At 42.1% G+C, this 24,044-nt stretch overlaps 1 protein-coding gene across 3 annotated transcripts in view; it reads left to right on the top strand.

Moving 5' to 3' along the window:
• The window catches only part of DDC (dopa decarboxylase), a 106,726-nt gene that overhangs the window by 8,625 nt on the left and 74,057 nt on the right, over positions 1–24,044 (top strand). For 2 of the 3 annotated variants that reach the window (XM_079150335.1, XM_079150337.1), the window contains exons 2-4: positions 13,658–13,886; positions 17,361–17,474; positions 20,378–20,497. In XM_079150335.1, the coding sequence (XP_079006461.1) occupies positions 13,686–13,886; positions 17,361–17,474; positions 20,378–20,497 (435 nt within the window). In that variant the 5' untranslated portion in view covers positions 13,658–13,685. Of the gene's footprint in view, positions 1–13,180; positions 13,280–13,657; positions 13,887–17,360; positions 17,475–20,377; positions 20,498–24,044 lie in introns of all 3 variants that reach the window. The other variant, XM_079150336.1, reaches the window with a different exon arrangement.

The following is a 24,044-nucleotide window of genomic DNA, read 5'->3' as shown; positions in this document are numbered from 1 at the left end:
CCACATGGGGACCAGGAACACAGCGTTCATATTTCTCTGGTCACTTCCATGGCCCCCACAGACTGCACTGTTCCACTTCATTCTGCTGGGCTCCTGAATGACTCTCACATCCTGTGGGGGGCAGGAGGCGCTGGGAGAGTGGGAGATGCTCTGGGTAAATAATGCAAAGCAAGCTGTGCTGATTGGCTTCGGGGAGGCGGACACTTTGTCTACATAAATGGCAATCGCATCCTCTGTGCCTTTTAACTGTCACCAAGGAGAAGGGAGAGAGAGCGGACAGAGAGAAGCAACTCCCGGCTGCCTGTGAGTATCGCTCTTTGTCCTCATGGCTCAGGGCCAGATCCTAGCATCCACATCCTGGAAGGCTGCAAAGCTGAGGGTCGGGATGGGTGCTTTGCAGTTAACTCTAGCTGCCTTACTCCCTCTTCTTCAGAAGGAAAGCTACTACTGCCAGAGGAGACAGCTGAGCATTCATTGTGTGCAGGTGGTGGGGATGCTGTGGGAACTTTTTGAGAAATTAGGTACCAACCTAGGTCAGCCTGGTTCTTTTAAGTCATCTCTAAGCAACAAGTACAACAAAGAATCTGGAACTTTGAATGTTTTTTTAGCCCATGTTCTTTGAGCCATGATAGCAACATAACCAAGTCAGTGGAAATTGATTTCCAGGCTGGTTTCAGGGCACATAGAGCCCTAGAGACTGTGGGATGGAGTGGGGAAGGAGGAGGCTGCAGGGCTCACAGAACCGGTGTGCCCTGTAGGAAAGGAGAGCTATCAGCATTTTCACATAGGACTCTAGTAAAATAAATATATAATAAACAACAAGCGAACAGGTCTGATTTTATAGAAGGTCGGGCACTCAGTAGTTGCTCAATAATTGGGAGCAAGTAAATGATAAGATGCTGCCTCAGTGGTCCACTGAGACCCAGATAGTTTGCTTACCCCAGTTTCCAAGGGAAATTCAAGCAGGTGACCTGGGTTTTTCCCCTTAATCATCTTCCTCTCTCAAAGGCTTCCAGGGTTCTGCTCCTTACAGATAATTTCTCATTCCAGGAAGCAGTGTTACCCCATCCGAAACAGAATCAAAGCAAAAGCGATGACTGCAGTGTAGCAGTTGATCCTCTTTGCAGTTGTCAAGGGTGCCAGAGAGAAATAGACTCTTTTTGTTGAGGGTCACCCCATGCTCCAGCTGATATTCTTAAAAGCCCTGGGCAAGGACAGCAGGTATCCCAGAACAATGATCAAGTAGCATATAGAGGGGTATCTGGATGTTATTGAAGGAGACAAAATTCTGTCTACCCTCATCCTCCTTTCCTCTCTGCTAAATACAGGGTGGGTAAGCCTCTGTGCACAACTGGTGTGAATAAAATAATTAAAATGAGACCCTCCTTTCAAACCTCCATGCATTGAAAGAAATGGCAGAGGGATCTGATTATATTTGTTTTCTCCTCTTGTAAATGTCAGTTATTCTGTAGACTTTACCCTGTGCTCTTGGAACCCTCAGCTTGTGTCTGGTGGGAAGTTTAGGGCTCTGGTGGGAAGGCTCTGGAGAAATTTGATTCTTGGGTATTTTAGAAGAGTGATCTTGGGGCTGAGGTTGTGGCTCAGTGGTAGAGTGCTTGCCTGGCATGTGTGAGGCACTGGGTTCGATTCTGAGCACCACATATAAAGAAATGAATGAAATAAAGGTTCATCAACTACTAAAAAAATTTAAAAAAAGAAGAGTGGTCTTGATGTCTTTCTCAGAGTTCATAAGCATTTCTGGAGGAAGACACTCAGGGACACAAATGTACCTTGCAGAAATAGGGAGCAGCCATTGGCACATGGGCTCCTAGGAAATGTTGAAATTCCGTTGCATACTGAGTGGTGGCTGAGGGACCCTAGGCAAGAGGGAAATGGGCTTGTTTTCCAGTTTGGACAAAGCCATATGTAAAAAGCCACTTTGGAGTGGCATGGACTGAGATAAGCCATCTGCTTTCCTGAGTTGATTTCCTTCTTTCTAAGGCAGGCAATGTTGCTTCTTTGCAGACCTGATGTTCAAACAGAGAAAACATAGGCAGAGAGCTTGCATGGTGCTCCGCACACAGGCATTATTCGACACATTTTATATTGGAGAAAATGAAGACAGGCACCTCTCTTGGGCCACAAAGGATAAAAGAGTTTGTTCAGCCTATATCTGTTTCCACTGTGATTAGCCCAGGTGTGTGGAGGCAGATGCAGAGTCTCATCCCTCTTACTGGGAGCCACGTTCTCCTGTGTGGGGTGAATGGGCAGGACCCTAGAACTGTATTTGGGTTGTAGATACTGCCTTCCCAGCGCAGGTGGGAGGCCCTGTTGTGGTCTGGGATCCATCTGTGACTCTCAAACTATCATGACACTGGATTGTGAGAGAGAGTATGACACCATCTTGTGCACTAGCTGGACAAACAGTAATAAAAATAATAATACTTAACTTGCTGGATTGTTGAGTGTTAAATGAGACAATAGATAACAAATGCTTAGTGGAAGTTTAGGCAAAACTGGTTTTGTTTTGCTTTTTTTTGTTTTTGTTTTTTGATAATAGAAGTTGGCAAGCAAATGTAAATGTGTTCTTGGGATTTGACTTGGAAGAGCCTTAAATGTAGGCTTCTTAGCAACACCAGGTAATAATGCAGCAACTGTGCAATACAAGGAATAATGAAGGGTCACAATGAATTGGGAAGTCAATATTTACCATTGATCTGGCTTATGAAAAAAAATTAGACTACCCAAAGAGTGTGCCAAGGCATATCAAATAGATTCACAATGCCAGGTGTCCAGTATTTATAATAAATGATAAATCAATACACGACATGGTCACAGGATGTTATTAATATTATGAAAAAAGCAAATAGCTAGAACGTAATTCAAATCATCTCAGATCTATAAAAAAATAGCAGATGGCTATAATCTTTTGTAGACTATTAATGTGACTTCAAAAGAAAAAGAGAAAGGGGGAAAGAATTGAAAGGGGGAAATAAGGCATAAAACAAACATGTTTAAGAAGGTGGGAGAATGTTTTCTAAGAAAAAAAAAATTCCTGGCATAACACTGAAATAAAATGGGAACCAAAGAGAAATGTTAAATTTAAAATGACATAATAGTTTTTATGTAAACTTTTAAAAATAGCAAACATGAATGAAAGTGATAAGATTCAAATGATTTTGAATTTAAATTTTTTACAGTTTTAAATTTAAATTTTGAATGGATGAGAAAAGCTAACAGACACAGGCATTTATGCTGACATTTCTGTAGCCTCCTGTTTTTTTTTTTTCCTGAAAGAAATGGGCAACTCAAAGAAAAAACTGCACAACTCCCTCCTTTTGGGGGCACTGGGGAATTAACATCCTTGAGGGACAGACTTGGTGAGTGTCACCTGCATCATGATGCTGTGGTGCACGGCCTTCTAAACACAGGCAATGCTGTTAATAACAGTAAGTTCCTGCAGACCAAGTGGTGTGAATGGGTCCTGGTGACACTGAGAGATCCCTGCCCAGCCGTTGTAAGAAGGGCAAATTGGCACAGGAAGTCTGTGTAATTATGTATATTGTAATCAGTCACACAGGGACAATGTCAAGTGCAAAAAAGCATCCCCAATACCACACATATTCTCACTGCAACTATTTGAATTGTCTCTGGTCAGGACTCACTTGAAAAACTATCAACGTTCCAGACATTGTTTACTTTTGTTTTGCTTAAGTTATGGATTTCTCCAGTCATCTCTTCAATGTAGGTCACGACACATTTCCAAAGATGTGATTAGAAATAGCGGGCATTTTTCCATGAGAGTGAAAGTGAAAATCATCACATAAACTTCTGTGTGGCTCTGTGCCATGGAGAACTGTCAACTCAGAAAATACCTAAATCAGACATTATTTGTTAAATAGGGGATGAATAAGAAATAGTGGTCAAAAACTGCTTCCTTCTTCAAATGCCCATAGGAGTAAAGTCTCCCCATGGATTTTGATCTTTGTTGATTGTGGTGATTTTTCTCCCTTTTGTCTCATGCTTCCATGGCTGTTCCTATCACAGTGAAAAGATCTCATCGGCTCAGGGGTATGGGTTCTCCACCTTGCTTTCATAACATCAGTAATAACAAATGCTAGACATGCATTTGAAATCCAAAGTGCTTTCTACCTGCATCGTCTCTCTGCCCTGTTTTGTTTTACAAATGAGAAAACTGCGACTCAGAGAGGGCAAGATGTTGGTAGCAGCTGCACAGACTCCTACAGCAGAACTGGACTCAAGGGGGTTTTCTCTTAAGCCAAATTTGCTCGTTCTACTTTCTGTGGCTGTGAAGAAGAATGCATCTTACAGAACTGTGATATTGAAAAGTACGATATTGTAAAGCGCAGCTCCCCCTGATGGAGGCAGGGATGCTCTCTAACCAGACAATGTTAACTGGAGACAAAGAGGCTTCTTGTATGGGAGAGGTAGAACCCAGTGCTGAGACCCTTGTGGGATTTCGTCTCTAGACAGTGAACTCGATTGAGATGGTGAGTGCTGTCTCTCTAAAGTGGTCTGAGTATGAGAATGCAATGACATGCTTTGAGCACCTGCGTATGAAGTATCTTATATTCTCATCACAAGTCTGTGTGGAGCTTGGTAATGTGGGCATTTTACAGATTGGAAATGGCGGTTCAAAGGACTGAGTGTTTGTGTTTCCCCCAAAACTCACACGTCGAGGTCATAATTCATGATGTGAACATAAAAGGAAGCAGGCCTTGGCAAGGGGCTTAGCTCATGACGGTAGAGCTCTCAAGATGGGATTAGCACCCCAAAATGAGTCCTCATCTTTTCATCTGCTTGAAGGCATGGGGAGAAGTCAGCAGTTCACAGCCTAGGAGGGGACCTCACAAGAACCCACTCATGACCCTAGACTTCTAACCCCTGGGACTTTGCAAAATGAATCTTTGTGGTTTATAAACCACCCAGTCTATGATACTTTGTAGAGCAGCCTGAATAGACTGAAGGAGGAGACCAGAGATCTCAACGGCCTTGGCCATGGTCACACCTCCAGCTAAGAGCTGTCTAGGTCCACCCCTTTGTGCTTTTCCATTTGCAATGAACATGATCCCTTAGCTAATCCCTTAGCCACTGAGCCCTCTTGCTGTGCCCCAGGAACTCACTAGCAATTAGGCTCTGGGAGAAGCTGGGTTGTAAAATCTCTAATCCTGAAGTTATTTTAGGCCTGTCTTTCTCCAGGGTTTATCAACATGTAGGCAATTGCCAAATCTGTTAGGCATGAGCCAAATCTGTTAGGCATGCTCTCTGAGTCCAGAGCCTTCACTTGAGTAAGTGCCTGCAGAAATCAGACTGCCCCAGTTCAGCTGTGGCCTGATCTTGCCAGCTGTGGGATCTTGGTGTAGTTGCTTAGCCATTCTGTGTCTCAGATTTACCATCTGTTAAATGGGATAAGAAGAATTTGGAAGAGCTGTTTAATTGTGAAGATTAAATAAGAGAATTAATGCAAAGACCTTTAACATATTGGTTGGCACAATCTAAGTTTATATAAATGGTTACTAATTTATAGATCAGTGAAGTCCTTATTTAAAGAACTCTGCAATTTATATAAAATCAATTATATGAGTATAAGAAAGTGATAAGTGTGCATTAGTAGATGTGTATATATGGTATGATGATTATACTAGTTTTCCCCTGTAAAATGAGGATAGTGATAGTGCCTACAGAACACAGCTTTAACAGATTAAAATAATCTTCTCCTCTCAGATCTCTGCCTAGAGCTCTAGTCCCATCTCTGCCCTCCTAACCTTATTATCTCTCAAGGTTCCAGCAACCTTGATTTCTGGGACCGTTTTTACTGCTGCCTGACAAGGTGGCAGATTTGCACCATGGCCTTGGCCCTGGCATCAGGAAGCAGTGCCCTCTGGTCTGGAGCTGAGGTGGGGCTCTGAGGCTCAGAGAGATTAATAAACTCCCCAGGTCACCAGAGGTTGACCAACTAATAAGCAATGCAGATAAGACTCAAAACCGAGAACTGTGGATCCCCAGAGTCCATTCTCCTCCCACAGCCCAGCCCCAGCCACCTCCTGGAACATTTATCTTTCTGTTGCTGTGACATAGCACTCTTTTCCTATCCACTGGAGGAAGTCTATGGCTTTCCTCTACAGTTGTTAAAGGGCACTGTGCAGAGGACCTGAGTGACAAAGTCTTCAATGAGATTACATTTAGATGTGGGGCCAGATCTGAGAGCTAAGCTCTTGCCCCCAATTCCCTAACCTTGTTTTAGTGTGCTATTTGGTGATGGAGATGGAACCAAGGGCCCAGCTTATGCTAGTCAAGCCTCCTATACCCCTGAGCTACAACCCCACTCCCACTCCCTCTCATTAAGAATCTGACTAAACAGCACTAAGTTTCCAGTAAAGAAAAAGAAAAAGAAAAAAAACAATTTCAGGAATGGTGGGATTTCTACTTTGTAAATGGATGAGTTTATGAGACGGGAAGAGAATTGCAGATAAAATAATGGTTCCTGGAAGAAAAAGAAAGGAGCTGACAAATCCTCTAAAGTCCGAATGTGAGGTACTTTTTCCTTCAAGTTAATGATTTTTTGTTTGGTTGGAATTTTTACTTAAAAAATTTAAGATGTTCAGAGTTGTTTCTGGTTTGCAGGAAAATTGAGTGCAAACATACAGAATATTTCCCTATTTCATCTCTTCCTCCACACAGCATTTTTTCCTGTTGCTAGTAAAACAATTTTAGTGAGCATGGGCTGTTGCCTGGGCACCTACACACCACCTAGTGTGTTCTTCCAGCATAGCTCCTTGGAAGGTATTTCCATGCTTGCTCACCTTTGTAGGAGCTGTCAGGAAGCCCAGAAATGTTGGTGCGTTTGAAGGGCAAACAGTAACTGAAGCTCAAGGTGCTCCTTGATCTCAGGTCTGCCTGACACTTCATAGAATACTCTTGGGAATTGATTTCATTATTCATGCCCTTCCAGGCTCCTGGTGAAAAATGCGCACCTAACGCTGCTTCCATACTATGTTTAATAAGTGTATTAAGAGTTAAAAAGAACTTAGAGAATTTGTTTTTTCTTTTGAGGCAAGGTATCAGAGTCATTCATCTGATTTGAAACCTCTCATGGCTAGAACTTCTTCATGGTCTTAGTTGGAAGCATATCTCCCATTGTATTTATTTTTGCTCTTTGAATGCACAAAGAACATGTTTATCAAGAAACCCAGTTGATTCAGGGTAAAAGCAGCAACCAAATTAGATTTAATAAATGTGCTCAAGGGAAAGAAAGAGAGAGAGAGAGATAGAGAGAGAGAGAGAGAGAGGAGAGAGGAGAGAGAGAGAGAGAGAGAGAGCGCCTCCCAGTTCCAGAGGGATAGGGGGTTTGAAATATAATTATCGTTCATTTTGTTTCCTGGAAATAGTGAAAAATGTTAACACTATTCTTCTCATCAAAACAGAAATGAAAAATCTAGAGAGGTTAAACGAAGTCTCTAGGGTCCCAAGGTTTGAAGTAAAATAGCCCTGCGTGAAATAATAGGCAGCACCATGGACAGATACCAAGCACTTCGTGACTGTCCACCCCTCAGCATGCAAGGAAGGTGACTCACATACACAGCAGTGGGGCTTGGATGGTCCTGTGAGCTTCAGGTTTGTAATCCCTGGCAACAGTAGGTCCCATGGAGGCAGAATTTCCATCCACCTCCATGGCCTGTACAAACACCAGCCAGGAGCCTGGGTCAGGTTCTGGCACGTGTCTGTGGCAGAGGAGTCTCAGAAGTGAAATCCTAGAGCCAGAGGCACCGGGTGGTAGAAATGGGTCAGGATTCAATGGTGGGAGAGGACTGTTGTTCCCAAGTCATTATTACCTCAGAGACTCTTGTGGCAGAGATGTGATGGACTGCTGGTTTGGGGTGTCTTAAAGTTAGAAAGTGGGATTCAATATAATGTTTAGAGGACCAAGTGTCATTGATTCATTGATTCATCATTCAGCAAACCTCCACAATACTTCCTATGACCCATAGCCTGTGATTTACCTGGAGAATGCAAAACACGTGAGCTGAGCTGAGGTCTCTGCGTCTCTCTCTCTCTCTATATATATGTGTGTGTGTGTGTGTGTGTGTGTTTGTATGTATATGTGTATATATATACACATACATATATATATATATATACACACACACACATATATACACAAGCTCATGATTGAGGGTTGATCAGGAGATCTGAGCAAGTTTATATCTTCCTGAAGTGTGTGGGGTTGGAGTTGGAGCTGGACTCTGACTATCATTGAAATAAAGTACTCAGCCAGAAATGTAGGGAAGTAACTGGCTCACTGTGCATGCACAGCACACAGCAGGGGCAGCATGTAAAATAGTGTGGAGTGCAGCTGCTGCAGACACACATCAGATTATGTCAACAGAAGCCCTTTCAAGGGCCTGGAGAGGCATAAGCCATTGCTGTTATCATAGTCTACATCTCCCAGCTAATATTTGCCAAGCTTGGGGGCATGAAATATCAAACAGCTCCAGAATGAGCATAAGATTCTCTGTGGCTTTGCACTAAGAGCCTTCCGAAAAGGTCTTGATGGAAAATAATCTGTGAATAAATGACACAGAATGATTTAAAAAGAATAACCAGGTCCTATCCTACAATTTGGAAATATTTCTTTTGGTGGAAAATTGGTATGTGTTTGTTTATTTATTTCCTAAGGCCTTTCATTTTTGGCTATGTTACTATTTTATTACTATTAGAAAGAAGCAACTGATCTCTGAGAAGCCAAGCATCTTTCTTAATCTTGCACATCTCATTCTGAGTCTTTGGCTTGTTGAATTGCATGTGCTTCCCCTCAGTATTGTAGGCTGAGACTGTTAGGATACACATTTTAAAAGACATTTCTCATAATCACACACATGGTCCAAGCCATAAAGAATGATTTTAAGATTTTACTACATCAAAATTAAAATTCTTTTAGGTTGAAAGAAAATCATAACCAAAATTAAGTCAAGCAAAAATGAAGAAAATGTAACATGTTAGTGTGGATGGAATATTAAAGTATTAAGACTCTTGCAATTAAATAAGAAATAACTAGAAAAGCATATACTGAACAAGTTGTTCATAAAAGAATACATAAAAATGGTAAATAAACATTTGTTCAATCTCATTAGTCAAACTAATAGGACTGGAAAGATTTTGTCAAATCCAGTGATTATATGGCAAAATGAGCAGTCTCCCAATTAAGAGTAAAATTTGGTGAAACAATGTTCTAGGGAGAAATTTTGCAATGTAATTTTAAAAACACTAAAATGTTTATATTTAGAAAAATCTATTCTGAAGAAATTATAAGATCAATGTTCTCCTTTTTTAAGAATTTTTGTTGCAAAACAAGTATGCAGAGATGAAAATAAGTGGTAGTATTTTTAAAAATTTGTTCTAATTAGTTATACATGATAATAGAATGCATACTGACACATCATACATAAATGGAGTATAACATCTTATTCTTCTGGTTGTACATGATTTGGAATCACAGCAGTCGTGTAGTCATCTATACTCATAGGGTAATAATATCCAATTCATTCTACTATCCTTCCTACCTCCATACCTACTTCCCTCCCTTCACTCTCTCTGTCTAATCCAAAGTACCTCTATCTATCCCTAGCTGCTCGCTTTATTGTGAATTAGCATCCACATATCAGAGAAAACATTAGGCCTTTGGTTTTGGGGATTGACTAATTTCACTTAGCATGATATTCTCCAGCTCCATCCATTTACCTGCAAATACCTGCAAATTTCACTCTTCTTTAAGGTTGTGTATGTATACCACATTTTCTTTATCCATTCATCTGTTGAAGGGCACCTAGGTTGGTTCCATAGTTTGGCTATCGTGAATTGAGCTGCTCTAAACATTGATGTGGCTGATTTTAAGTCCTTTGGTTACAAACTGAGCAGTGGGATAGCTGGTTGTTCCATTCCAGTTTTCTGAGGAATCTCCTTACTGCTTTCCATAATGGCTGCACCAATTTGCATTCCATCCAGCAATGTAAGAGCATACATTTTCCCCTACATCCTCACCAACATTTATTGTTTCCTATATTCCTGATAATTGCCACTCTGACTGGAGTAAGATGAAATCTTAGAGTAGTTTTGATTTGCATTTCTCTAATTGCTAGTGATGTTTTTAATGTTCTAAAGAAATCCTAATGCAGAAATCCCTCCTTATTCTTAAGGTGATACATTCCAAGACACTTAGTGGATGCTTGAAACCAAGAATAGTACTGAAACACCTGTATACAATGCTTTTACCCTATACATGCATACCTATCTATGATAAAATTTAACAGATTAATTAGGCATAGTAAAAGATTAACAGCAATGACCAATAAATAAAATAGAGCAGTTACTATATTACATAAAATAAGGGTTACCCGAACACAAGCACTAGGATATCATGACAACTGATCTAATAACTGAGATAGTCACCAAATAACTAAGAGGCAGGTGGCCTATAGTGTGAGTACGCTGGACACAGGAATGTTCCTGTCCTGAAGGTGCAAGTTTTCATCATGCTACTCAGAATGGTGCACAATTTGAAACCAATGAATTACTTACTTCTGTGACTTTTTATTTAATATTTTTGGATCCAGGTTGGGAGTCACCAAAACATTGGAAATTGAAATTGCAGATAAGTGGGAACTACTGTAACCAATATTTATTGAGAGGTAATTTATATCACTGTTCTAACCTTTCTCCAAGTACTTACTTAATTATCACAAAATTCTTCATGATAGTACTATTGTTATGATTTATGTTTTCAGTTAAGGAAAACAAGATTTAACATGCGGGCAATTTATGCAGGATAAATATGAGTCAGGGTCTGATTCTTGAGTCTGTCAGCTCTAGATCCTGGCAAGTCAGCCCCTAGGGTTCACTCACCCATTCTTCCTATTTATTTATTTATTTGTAATGGGGATTAAATCCAGCGGTGTTTTTGCAACTGAGCCACACCCCCAGTCCTTTTTATTTTTGAAACAGTCTCTCCCTAAGTTATTCATGCTGTCCTCCATCTTGTGATCCCCTTCCTCAGCCTCCCCAGTAGCTGGAATGACAGGTATATATCACCATGTCTGGCCTTTCACATCTAATAAAAATGAGAGTCAGGTTGTGACTCAGAATCCTTCAACTCTTGATCCTGAAGAGTTGGCCCTTGGGATCCAGCTACTTTTCCCACTAAAGTAAGTAGAAACTGAAAATGATACAAATGTTCAATAATAGTGGCACACACCGTGAATACCATTAGAAATCACATGACAAAAAAGACAAACACCATGGAAAAGTTACTCAGTAAATACGCAGTGAGAGCCTGAACTTGCAAAAAGAGTTTTGGTGTGAGACGTTTTGGTTGAATTTGAAGCATGTCACTTTCAAGTCCCTTTCACTTGAGGTGAAAAGGGTTTCACTCTAAGTCCAAAATTTGAAATAAGCTGAATAACTTCAAAATTTAATTTCCAAAATTAATTTTGAAAGCTACAGGACACCAGGAATTGTAAACCAGAAGTTTTACCACGTGGCCATGATATTTGAGCTGAGGAGTGGAACCCTCCACAGCCCTTAGTTTATGAAGTGCAAAGGTGCAATGATGCAACGGTTTTTCTCCTGCTGTTAGTTTGGTATTAACTGTCGCTGTAATTTAGAGTCTTATCTTAAGTCCCCATCACTGCCGCTGAGACACTCACTGAAAAATGTGCACCCAAATAATAACTTTAAAGTGGGATTGGATCTCATAACAGGCCTTGAAGTAACCTACAAACTGCTGTGCATTGTTCATTTAGCACAAAACATTCTGAAAAAGGATGATTAGAAAGACTTCTGAGAGAAGAAAAGGCATCTTCCAGCAGGTTCACCTTGGACAAAGGCTCAATCCTTGATCAAACTTCAGTCAGGCTCCCCAGTTTGTCTTCTTGTTTGGCTTTATCTTGCCAACACTAGTTGTAGCAAGAAATCCTGATAAGCCAGTTTGGTAACAAGTCCCCATCCCATGTATCTAATCAATTTCATCTACTTCTACCCGTGGCATCTAATCAAGTTCTGCTTCCTCCCCACCCTTGAGACTAACCACATTCCTCTTACTAATTTTTCATCCACTGACCCTCTCACCTGTCCTTTGGCCGTTGTATTTAAAGTTGAGTTCAGTCTCTCCCCTTTGCATTAATCTATAAAATCTGTCTTACCACTTTTAATGAGTTCTTGGTGAGTAGATTTTCAACACCTTTAACATCACAAAAACTGTCAAAAATGGGGAGCATAGAGAAATGCCAGCAATTTAGTGTCAAGGTGACACCATTGCTAATTACAGTGGATGTTGATTTACTTCTGAACTATTCATGGGGAAATTTGTCTTGAATTATGAGGCTTTGGACTATGGAAGAATCAGAAATTATCTCTTGCTTACCATAATTGTTTCCTACAAATACAGGAAATATTCTGGAAGACGAGGTGCCAGAATTTGGGGTGGTGCCATTCTAGGTACCTGTTTTGGCAATACAATTAGTTTCTTACTATCTGCAGATTCCATGCATGCAAATTATCCTACTCTGCCCTCTTGTTTCAGCTCTCATAATAATAGCAAGTGTCTTGTTTTCTGTATATTTAATGTGACATTCTTTACAATTCTATGCTTTTTCTTGGTGATTTTTTTTTTTTTTTTTTTTTGCGGTACTGGGGATCGAACCCAGGGCCTCATGCTTGCAAGGCAAGCACTTTACTGACTGAGCTATCTCCCCAGCCCTTTCTTGGTGATTTTGCCATTTAAAATGTTTCCCTAAAATGAAGTGCAGACGTACTATCTAGGGCTCCTAAGCACAAGCAGACAGTGATGTGCCTTATGGAGAAATATGTGTTACACAAGATTCTTTCAAGCATGACTTATGGTGTGAGTGAATGCAGATTTAATGTTAATCATTCCATTATATAAGGTGTCTTTTTAACAAACACATAAAAATGTCATGTATTGATTGGTTGAAAAAAAAAAAATACTCTCGATCACTCTCCAGGAATCTAACCCTGTATTTTCCCTGTGAGGACTAGTATAGTACTCATTAATTCAGAGTTCATGGCAAATTTTAGGACATAAATAGTTACTAGAATTACCTGTATATTACTTATGTAATAAAAATGCATTATTTCTGAAAATCAGGTTATATGTAGAGGTGCAGGTTCACCTGAAGATGGAATCCAAAGGAAAGAAGATGGTTGTTGACTGAGCCTAGGAGGACTGTTAGATTGTATCTCAGAGGTCAGTGCTATTATAGTCATCTCTCAGTTGGGGAGTGAGGCTCAGGGGTAGAGCTTGTCTCTGTCAAATGACTAGTGAAGTCAGATCATGAGTGTAAATGTATGCCTCTAGTGCATTCTACTAGTGTAGAAAATTAAATAGAGATATTGTGTTGTCTTCTGTTTAGTAGCTGGCAAATAATAGAATAAGTGTCTTTCTGCAGGACCCCAATCCTTTGTTCTGTCTACCTCATTCACACATGAAAGGAAAGTGGGCCTGACTCTGTGTCTGGGTGGCCTCCAGGGTGTAGGGGTCACTGCCCATGTGGTTCTGACAGCTGACTTGGAATTACCCTCCTCCAGTCCAGCGGTTTATAAAGTTTCTTTTCTCTCTTTGTAGTTTCTACCTCTGACAGAGCACAGTCACCATGAATGCAAGTGAATTCCGGAGGAGAGGGAAAGAGATGGTAGATTATGTGGCTGACTACCTGGAAGGCATCGAGGGGCGCCCAGTGTACCCTGATGTGGAGCCTGGCTACCTGCGACCCCTGATCCCCACTGCTGCCCCCCAGGAGCCAGAAGCATTTGAGGACATCATCAATGACATTGAGAAGATAATCATGCCAGGGGTAAGTGTATATCCAAGGTCAGAGAACAGAAAGCTTAGTGCTAATGTGGAACCTACTGGACACTGTGAAATTCACATAAATTATTTCCCAAAATTCTCACAACAGTTAGTTTGGAGAGAAATTTCTATCATTTTTATCTTATATCCGAGGCAACTGAAGCTCAACAGAGTATGTGCTCCACATGAGGTCACACATCCAGTAAATGATGGAGGGAGCCTGGGTCCAAATTCAGATCATGCAGACTCCAAGGGAAAAAAGTGGGTTCTCTTCTGAGACTAAGTCCCTACCCCAAGACACTTGGTACCTATGTGTGTTATCAAATGCTGGTCAGAGGAAACAAGTCCCCGATTGCTGATTGCAATTAAGTTAATTGCTGCAAACAAAGCATACTCCTATCATTGTTATGCTTACCAAATGTTTTGTTCATTTTGTTTGAGAGTGAGCAACATGGCTTTGCTTCTCTCCAGAGGGCAACAGATCATTCCAGCCACAAAGAAGCAGAACCTGTTGTCATCCCTGATACCTAGTCAGGGGGAGCAGAGGGTTGGCACGAGACCTCACTTCAGATCTGTGTTTAGGCAGTATTATTTTCCCCACCAAGGAATTCACCTCAAAGCCCTTGCATTACTGTGGCTCTTTGAATAGGCTGGCCTGACCCTGGCACATTGATGAGGGTTGTTAAACCTGTCATCCAGCATGGCTAATTTAGTTTCCACAAATAGTATGCCAAGTCCCAGCCTGGCATTGATGGAGTTGGCAGATTGGCCCCCCACCCCCTGCACTTCTGTGGTTGTAAAATTAATAAAAAGCAAGTATGTGAGATACAGAGCAGGAGGAATCTAGGATCATTGAGACCCCGTCCCTCATTATCAGAGTACAGAGAACCTGAGAAGGCAAATGTTGGACCTAGGTCCAGGGTCTCAGGCCTGAGACTCAGGCCATCAGTTCAAAGACAGTTCCTCAATTCCAGGGCACTTCTTAGGGCACCCCTCCTTTTATCATACATAAAACCCATACAAAGGAGGTGTGGTTAAATGATAAGCAGAGGAGTATAGGAAGGGGGCACTAAAGTCTTCCTGCTTGACTACACAGAAGTATTTACTGCTCAGAGCAGAGCCGGGAAACACAGCTGTGAGGTTGGGTCCCTGGGGCTAGTTCCAAGCCTACCTGTTGCAGGTCTGTGATTGGAGGGAAAGTAGGTGAGTGTTCTGCTTTAGGAACAGAGCAAGATTGGGTCCATCTACCCCAACATTGTTGTGACTCTTAGCAGAGAGTGAAGCAAAAAGCACACGTCCCAATCAAGAAAGACTCTTACCTTCCCCAGGTTTCCAGAAGATGATAAGGAGGGAATAGAACTGGAGGAAGTATAAAGATTCTGAATCCCTGGGACCCAGGCCACAGTGTTACTGTCCTGGACCCTTAGAATTTGTACCTTTTTAGGCTCCTTCCTTCATAGAAATATGCAAAATTATACTTTACAAATGCATTGACATAAAGCTGAATACCTTAGCATTATAGTTACATTTTTTTCTTTGACTAGCAAGTTCACATTTTTTCTGATCTTCAAATAAAGCTTGTCCCTGGCCCCTAAATCTGTTATGGACCCCAAGCCTGTTGCAATGAATGCAGCATCAGCCTATGCAGCTCCTCAGGGCTCTCAGACTCACTGTCACCTTCCATATTAGAACCGTCAGCCCATGTACACTCAGCATCTTCCTCTCCCTCTCTCTTCATGGCTTCCCAGTCCTGGCTGACTTGGAAGTATCCATAGCTTCAGTGGGACTGCTGAACACTCTCAGCTCTTGATGAGCTTCCTTAGTTAATTACTTTCACAATCAAGATTGCTCATGCCACATCTTAGACAGTATATACTTAGTAACTAGTGTTATGGAGGAAATAAATATTTGCATCTTTGTCCAGACTGTAAGAAATGTCTTAGACAGGTTTCTGTCACTATAACATACACCTGAGATAATCATATTATAAAGACAAGAGGTTTGTTTTGCTTCACAGCCTTATATGTTTCAATACATGGTCAGTGTGTCCTATTGCTTTGGGTCTGTGGCGAAGTAGCACATCATGTGGGGAGCACATCGTGGAGCAAAACCATTCATCTCATGGCTAAGAGAGAAAAAGAGGAAGGGACCAAGGTCCCACACTCCCCTTCAAGGGCATACCCTCGATGACCTAAAGACTTCCCACTAGGCCCTACTTCCTAAGGGCTCCACCACCCCCCAATAGTCCCACCCTTGGGAGTGAGCCTCTAACACACGAACCTTTGGGGAACACTTAAGATCCAAACTTTAGCAGGGAGTTTGAACAAAGGTTGTCCCTACTTGGGTGGCTTAACCAACAGACATTGATTTCTCATAGTTCTAGAGACTGGAATTCTGAGATCAAGGTGTTAGATTCAGGAAGGCCCTCTTCCTGGATAACGGACGGCTGACTTCTGATATTAGCACAAGGAGGAAGAGAGTTAGCTCTCTGGTCTCTTCCCATAAAAGTCCTAATCCTGTCAGGAGGGCTCCACTCTCATGATATAATCATTTCACAAAGACCCTGCCTCCTAATACCATCGTTTGATGAGTTGGAGTTTCAACCCATGAATTTGGTGGGGGTGGGGAGGACACAAATATTCAATCCATGGCAACCTATGTTGGCTTGGGGTGACCTCCCTTCTACCTTGGCTCCCAGCACCCCTGGGCCCCTAAGGACACTATCTAGGTCACAGAGCTGTGACCATCCATTTATGAACCTCTTCCTCTAGTCCACCTTAAGCTTTTCAGGTAATTCAGGTATGTCACGGGGCAAAGTGTTTCCTTCAACTGGGATAGAGGAAGGCTGACAGCTCACAGTCAGGGCAAGGTAGCTGGGGGACAGTGGCCACTCTGGGGGACAGAGAAGGCAAGAAGTATTTGGCATCCCAGAGGGATGCTCAGCAGGAGGAAATGGTTTGTACAGGAGAGTGAGGAGGTGGCAGTGAGACAAAATGTGTGTTTGGAATCTGATGGAACCTGAAAAATCAGAAATTGAAAAAAAAGATGTAGACTTTAATTTTTAGAGCAGATTTGTGAAAACCAAGATTCATAAAGACCTCAAAAGCAGTGCCTTCTCTGACCAGACCTCCTTCCAAGAACTTAAAACAATGCCATTTTTAGAGATTTCACTTTTTATGACTCATTCATTTTAATAAGTGATAATGATGTTTCTTTTACTTTAAGGATGTACTGTTCCCCTTTTAGCTAGCAAATACATTCAAGTATAAAATAAAGGGTCCATTTACCCTATTAACAGGTGAAATGTAGATGCTACAAAATGTTGGGAGAAAGGTCTTAGGATGACTGAAATTTGAGAAAAGCATCCAAGCCAAGGTCAGATGCTCCACCAGCCAGGAACACAGAAGGCACCTGGGTCCCTGCTCCTGGTGCAGCCTGGCTACCCTCACCCATGAGTAACTGCTCCACCTTCCTACAGGTAACCCACTGGCACAGCCCCTATTTCTTCGCCTACTTCCCCACAGCCAGCTCGTACCCGGCCATGCTTGCAGACATGCTGTGTGGAGCCATCGGCTGCATAGGCTTCTCCTGGGTGAGTGTCTCAGTGTTCCTGGGGCCAGTCCCTGTGTGGGGAGGTGGCGTCTGTACACAGAGGACATGAGCAGATGGCTGTGCCACCTGTGGGCTGCAGGTCATCTTGCAGGGAGGAGGGAAGGATCAGCTCAAAGAGGGTGCCATTAAAGGAGGTGATATTCCAAATGGAGGGAAGTTGACAGAGAAGAAAGAGTGCTTTATGGAAAGGTCTCAACGACCTGAAGTCAGTCCTACACGATGCTGCTTTTTATAAGCACTTAGTTTAAATTAAAATCACCACCCAAGGCTGGTGATTTTCTGCAGCCCAAGACTGGGAATCTGCATTTCCCCCTAATAGGCAAGAGAATTTCTATACATTCCAAATTTCAAGATTGCTACTGCCCCTGTGTCATTCCATCTGCCCTCCACCAGGGCCACTGACCTGGGAGAAGCCCCAGCCCAGCAGATGGGCCAAGTGAACAGTGTGTGGATGTCTGGAAATGGGCCCATTGCCTGCATGATGGCCACCAGTCTCAACATATCTGGCATAAAATGCCTAGAAAGTTCCCTGCTCAGAAAGCAGCAGGGCTGGCTCTTCCTGTGCGTCTCTATGCTAGCACAATGTTTCAGGGAAGATTTCTTTCAGAATGCAGAGAGGTCAGAAGCAGAACTGCTTGCTGATCATCAGTGGGCCTGTACTGTGGGGAGGTCTTCAAAACCTGGGGTCTGTCTTAGACCTTCTTAGTCCAGAGTGTTCGTCTGATCTGTGCCTGGGAGTGCGTGGACTTTGAGTATTAACTCATATTGAGGGCCTGAGATATGGAAAGGAGAGGCTTATTTTTTAGTTCATAGCACCAAGAAGCAGGGCCCAGCCCAGTTGGTGGCTTCATCTACTCAGCTACTGTTGTTCTTCAGACTGGGGGTTAGCAGGTGCTGGGCAAGTGGGAGTCACAGGCCTAAGAATGGCTGATGATGTGGCCAATTCCTGCCACAGTTGTCTGCACTGCTCCTCTATTGAGAATTCAGGGCCTTCTTCCTTGTGGATCATGGCTGGCCCTAGGCACAAGCCTATATAACCATGACTGTTACACCCTCTTCTAAAGAACATTTTCTTTTCATTAGATATTGTAGCAAGTTTTGTGTACTTCTGCTAGTCAAAAGCATTATGTTCCTGCAGGGTGAGTTAGCACATCCATCTCCAATTATATCTGTTCTTTCTAGGACAGTCTGATTCTCTTGGGTCTTTGAGGGGGTGCATCCCTATCTTGGTGGCTGCGTTGCCTGATAGCTATGGTTCCTAACAAGGAGCACAGCTTCCTATGCCTGAGTCTAGGTTAAGTCAGGATGGGTTATAACCCATGAGGATTGAGCTGACCAGACCAGCAGGGAGAAAGTCCTTACTTCTGTTTATCTGCAACACATCATGATGCTGATGTGCACAGGCAGACATGGGAACACCCTGAGCACCTCATTTGGGTCCTTTATGTGGAGCCTCAGCTGAAGGTGGAGGCTCAATCCATCTTTGGATGGGACCAAGGCCCACCTGCCACTTCTGTCTCCCATAAGGGAGAGTCCATAGTCCATCAGGAGCTTAAAAGACAACATAAGAGCAATGGCTTACTCAGGGATGTCCAGAGACAAAAGCTGCCCAGCACCTACTTCCTTAACTCTATACTAAGCTCTTTCTATTTTCTAGTGACCGTGGAGGAGGATCTACCATGGGTCTTTCTAGATCCTTCTATAAACAATGAATACTGAGCAAGTATGCAGTGCCCAAGCAGTGAAGCACAGTGGAGTAAGGTTCATGGTGGTAGCCATGCACTCCTTCCCAGACTTGTATGATTCTTGGTTAAAGAGCACAAGTTTGGGACTTGTTTCAGGCACTTAAATCATATCTGAGATTGGGTGATTTTAATCTAGTGTTCAGCAGCTGTTTATTTCCTTCTGCTCCTCTCGAAATTCCACAACTTCTGGCCTCCTTGCTCTGGCACTGGTCCCTAGACAACCCATGATTGTGTGTGTGTGTGTGTGTGTGTGTGTGTGTGTGTGTGTATTAGAGGTGACATCTCTAGGCACAGTTCAGGGCTCGCCTCCTGTGACCCAAGTCTTTGATGGAGAAATGATAAGGATGCTGAGTTCACCATTGTCAGGAAGGGACACAGAGACATGCAGAGACTTGCACATAGGGAGCACATCACTTCTATTAGCAGATCCAGGAGGCTCCCCAAGTGAAGGATAGGGAGATAAATTCCTCTTCATGAAGGTCTCAGCACTGTTTGCTCAGAGTAGTCCCTCAGTTGTACATCAGTTCTGGGAGGAACTTGGATCCCTGCTGCCAGCCCTCCCATGGACTAAGATGCTGCTGCCTCTCTGGAGACAAGAAGGGGGAGCATACCCTTGTCTTTGTCCATTTCTGATACTATAGCAGAATGCCAGAGACCAGCTAATTTGTAAACAATTGAAATTCCTTTGACTCATAGTTCCGTAGGCTGGGAAGTTCAAGATCTTTGGCATGGCATCTGGCCTTCTTGCTGCAAGAGTAAGTGAGCATGCTGAGACAGATTGAAGACGTCCAGCTGCACTCTTCTCTTTTATAACTAATGCACTCCTGCAATAATGGCCTAACTCATTCATGAGGGTTATGCCCCCATGACCTCATCACTCTTAAAGTCCCTACCTCTCAATACTCTCACATTGGGAGTTCCCTTTCCTGCATGTGAATTTTGGGAAACACGTTCAGATTATAGCAACCATACAATTAATTCCCACCCAGGGTAGATGTTTTAAATAATTTCAAAACTTTCTGTCAAGTTAAGAAAAGAGACAGAAATAAGTAATTCTTTATCTCACCCTTGTATTCCATGCAGACATGAAGCAGAGGGCAGCTATCCTTGGTTTATTCCTTCTCTCTTCCCCACGTAGGCGGCGAGTCCAGCATGCACAGAGCTGGAGACAGTGATGATGGACTGGCTCGGGAAGATGCTGCAGCTGCCAGAGGCATTTTTGGCTGGAAAAGCTGGAGAAGGGGGAGGAGTGATCCAGGTAAGACAGAGTGAGGTGGGGAGGATAGCGTTATGGGATACATGGAATCCACAATGTCCACAAATGTGGTTGGGAATAGGGACACCTCTGCAGCTTCTTGCTGTGTCCTCTTTATTTCTTCCAGAGAATAAGCAAAGCTGAACTCTGGGGAAAATCCAGGTTTGGGAGTTGGCAGGATCTGGATTTGGATCCCAGTCTGTCTCTCACTAGCTTTAGACAGGGCACTGACTTCTCCAGGCCCCTAGTCATGGTTGGTAGCATACCGGCTAATACATAGCATAGCAGGTGCATAGAAATAGAAACAGCTCAAATTTATGCTGGTTTTAAATTGCTAAGCACTGCCTAGATCCTGGCAGAATCAAAAATTCATCATGACTGTCATTTGTGTCTTTTTCCCTGTTGAAAGTACTACCATATAGTCATTCTCAACAGGTACATGCTAAGTGTTAATGATTCTTTAATTTTCATAACAGCTCAATGAGTTAGGAAGCCCTATTTTACAGGTGAGGAAACCAAGGCACAGAACATCAGTTAACTTTCCCTTAGCTACAGGTTATAATTTACAGACCATGTCTTTGTGACTCAGAGCCTGTAATCTCACCACTACCACAGGACCCTGTCCATGGCTCAAGTGACAGTTGTGGCTACATTTCAATGACTATAAATGCCACTTGTCTATGAGTTTACCTAAGGATAGTTTACCTAAGGATGCTACTGTTTCTATACACAAGTTTAACTCATTCTCTTCACTTAATATGTATCCAAACTGAACTAGGAAGCAAGCTTCCCAATCTCTTGTATTAAAGCTACTCAACAGGACTGGGGTGTTTAAACTCCTATCATTTAGTTTTCTGTTACTGCCTAACACATTACCAGTGCCATAACACATGTTAGTGACTTTCAAACAAATTTATTATCTTACAGTTCTGTAGGTCAGAAGTCTGACCTGGGTCTTACTGAGCTAAAATCCAGGTTGACCCTTTGAGGGTCCAAGGGAAGAATCCATTTCCTCACCTTTCCCAGCTTTGAGAGACTTCTGGAAATCCTTGTCCCATGCCCCCACCTCCATCATCAAAGCCACTATGCTGCAACTCTCTTGATCTTTTTTTATGGTTATGTTCTCTAACCACAAATGAAAAAGTGGGTCAAAAGACCCATGTGATTGGATTGGGTCCACTCAATAATCTAAATAATCTCCCTGAGTCAAGTTTCTTACCTTAATCACATCAGCAAAGTCACTTTTCCCTGTGTGGCAGTCACAGGTTTGGGGTACTGAGACCTCAAATCTTTGGGAATGAGAAATGCATTATCTCAGTAGGCAGCGTGAGCTGTGGGAGAATGTGTGTACATTGCAGTTTTCTGGACTATTCAAATTTAACAGGTCTTAGATGGGTGAATTCTAATTCCTTCTGATGCAGATTGAGCAGGTCACACCAGTGACTGATGGCTGATTTCTCTGTGACCACATGACCATGGACAGGCTCAGCATTGTTCCCTCTGTGAGCTCATTTCACCCCACACATTCTCTGGTTATTTCACTCTATCATACATAAGTCCTTCTGAGTGGGGAGCTGATGAAAATGAAAAATTAGCTATATTGTAAGCTTCGATAGGATGGTGTGAACCAGACTTTTAAATATGACAGCAACAACATTCTTACAAATTCAAAATACCTCAGTTCCCAAGACAGTTTTCTTCTTTTCAGAGGTAATGCAGTCTTTCCCATACTCTCTGGTCAAGATTGCAGAAAATATACCATGTCACAGGTGCGCTTTGGTCTTGTTGTGGGGGATGCTGCTGCTGGCCCTCACAATGCCTGGTCAGTTTCATTTCCCCGTGGTGAATCTCAGACAGCTTTCTCATTTCTGGTATGTGTGTCCTTATTCTCCAGAGGATACTGTTGACCTTATCAATGAAGAACAAGCCTGAGTGTTCAGAGACAGAAAAGAGGCAGCTACTATCAGGATGCAAGAGGTGCAGAACTGCCCACAGGGTCCCTGACTTTGGCTCTAGTTGACTCAATTCCAGGCTGTCTCACCCTTCACAACAGGCCTGACACTGAAGGCAGACTTACTTTTTATTATACTCCCAGACATTTTGCCAAGATCTACTTTTCCATTAGTCTGTTCTCTTGGGCCCATTTTAGCATTTAGTACCTCCTACTAATCCAAGACTCAACTTTCTCTTCATCTTGGGAGATTTTTCTTCTACTGTATCTTGGTTAATGTTTCAAGCCACATTTACTCTGTCTTTCATGTGCTTCAACTTCTACATATTGGAAAATGCCTCTTCTATAATTTCTCTCTTTAAATCCTTTCCTTTTTTTTTTTGATCATTTCCTTTTGTCTATTTTGGGAAGAATTTCTGATGGTTTTCTCTACATCACTCAATTTTCCACACCACCAAGATTTTGCCAATTTTGGATCTATTATTTCACTCTTAAAAATCATTGTCCCCATTCCACTTATGGAAACTAGACATTCATTGTAAAAAAATTAATGAATATAAGTAACCATTTGGGGGCATGCTTCCTTTCAGAGTTATTAGTGTTTTTTGAATACCTACACACACGTGTTTGAAACAAAATTGAGATAATGCAATATGAATGTGTTTTCTCTATAGTATTCTCTTCTATGTTGTGAGCATTTTCCATTTTTAAAATATTCTCTGAGAATATTATTACTGCATGATTTCCTATGGTGTGACAAAATTTATTTAACTAATACCTTATATGTTTATGTTGTATTAAACTTTTACTCTTAAAAACAGCGTTTCAAAGGATACCCTATATGATGAGATGTGATAGTCTTATTGGCTCAGATCATTGGCTTTCTCCTGGGAGGCTCCTAGTTGTGTTCTTGTGAAATGTTCACTCCCCACCCAAACTCAAAACAGAGCTACCACCACAACAAGAGAACTTTTCTGGGTCATTGGATCTTATGGTTTTGTTTGTTTGTTTTTGTGGTGCTAGAGATCAAACCCAGTGCCTTGCATACACTAGGCAAGCACTTTACCACTGAGCTACATCTCCAGCCTCTCAATGGGTCTTTTTTTTTTTTCCCAATGGGTCTTATAATAAAAACACTTTCATGTTTAGATCTTTTCCAGCACCCCAGATGATTCTTCTAGTCTGATATGTCACAGAGAAGTTAAAAATATCCTATAATCTGAAATGTTTCTATTATAATAATTATAATTATTGAACACCAGCTACAAACTTGGCTATGCCTATTCCTTGTGCTTCATGTTTTTACTTTTCATCCTCAAAATATTTAGTGGATTGATTGAATTATCAAGAATTTTTTACATAGATGAGGAAATGGAGGCCTAGAGAGGTAGTACAGTATGTATGTTCAGGACAAAAGCTAAAGATAGTTAGTGCATAAGAAAACTGGAGCTACAAGTGTTATACCAGTGGATCCCTGATTATTTGTTTGGGTTAGAATCCAGAGATGTACATGCTACCATAAGTTAAAATATCTTTTTATTAAAGATGATCCCATTTTGGAGGGAAAAAAAAGGGTGTGTGTGTTGGGGGGTCCTAGCA

This window comes from Sciurus vulgaris, assembly GCF_902686455.1.
Source record: "Sciurus vulgaris genome assembly, chromosome: 8".
Taxonomy (NCBI): domain Eukaryota; kingdom Metazoa; phylum Chordata; class Mammalia; order Rodentia; family Sciuridae; genus Sciurus; species Sciurus vulgaris.
This window is presented reverse-complemented; position numbering and strand designations above follow the sequence as displayed.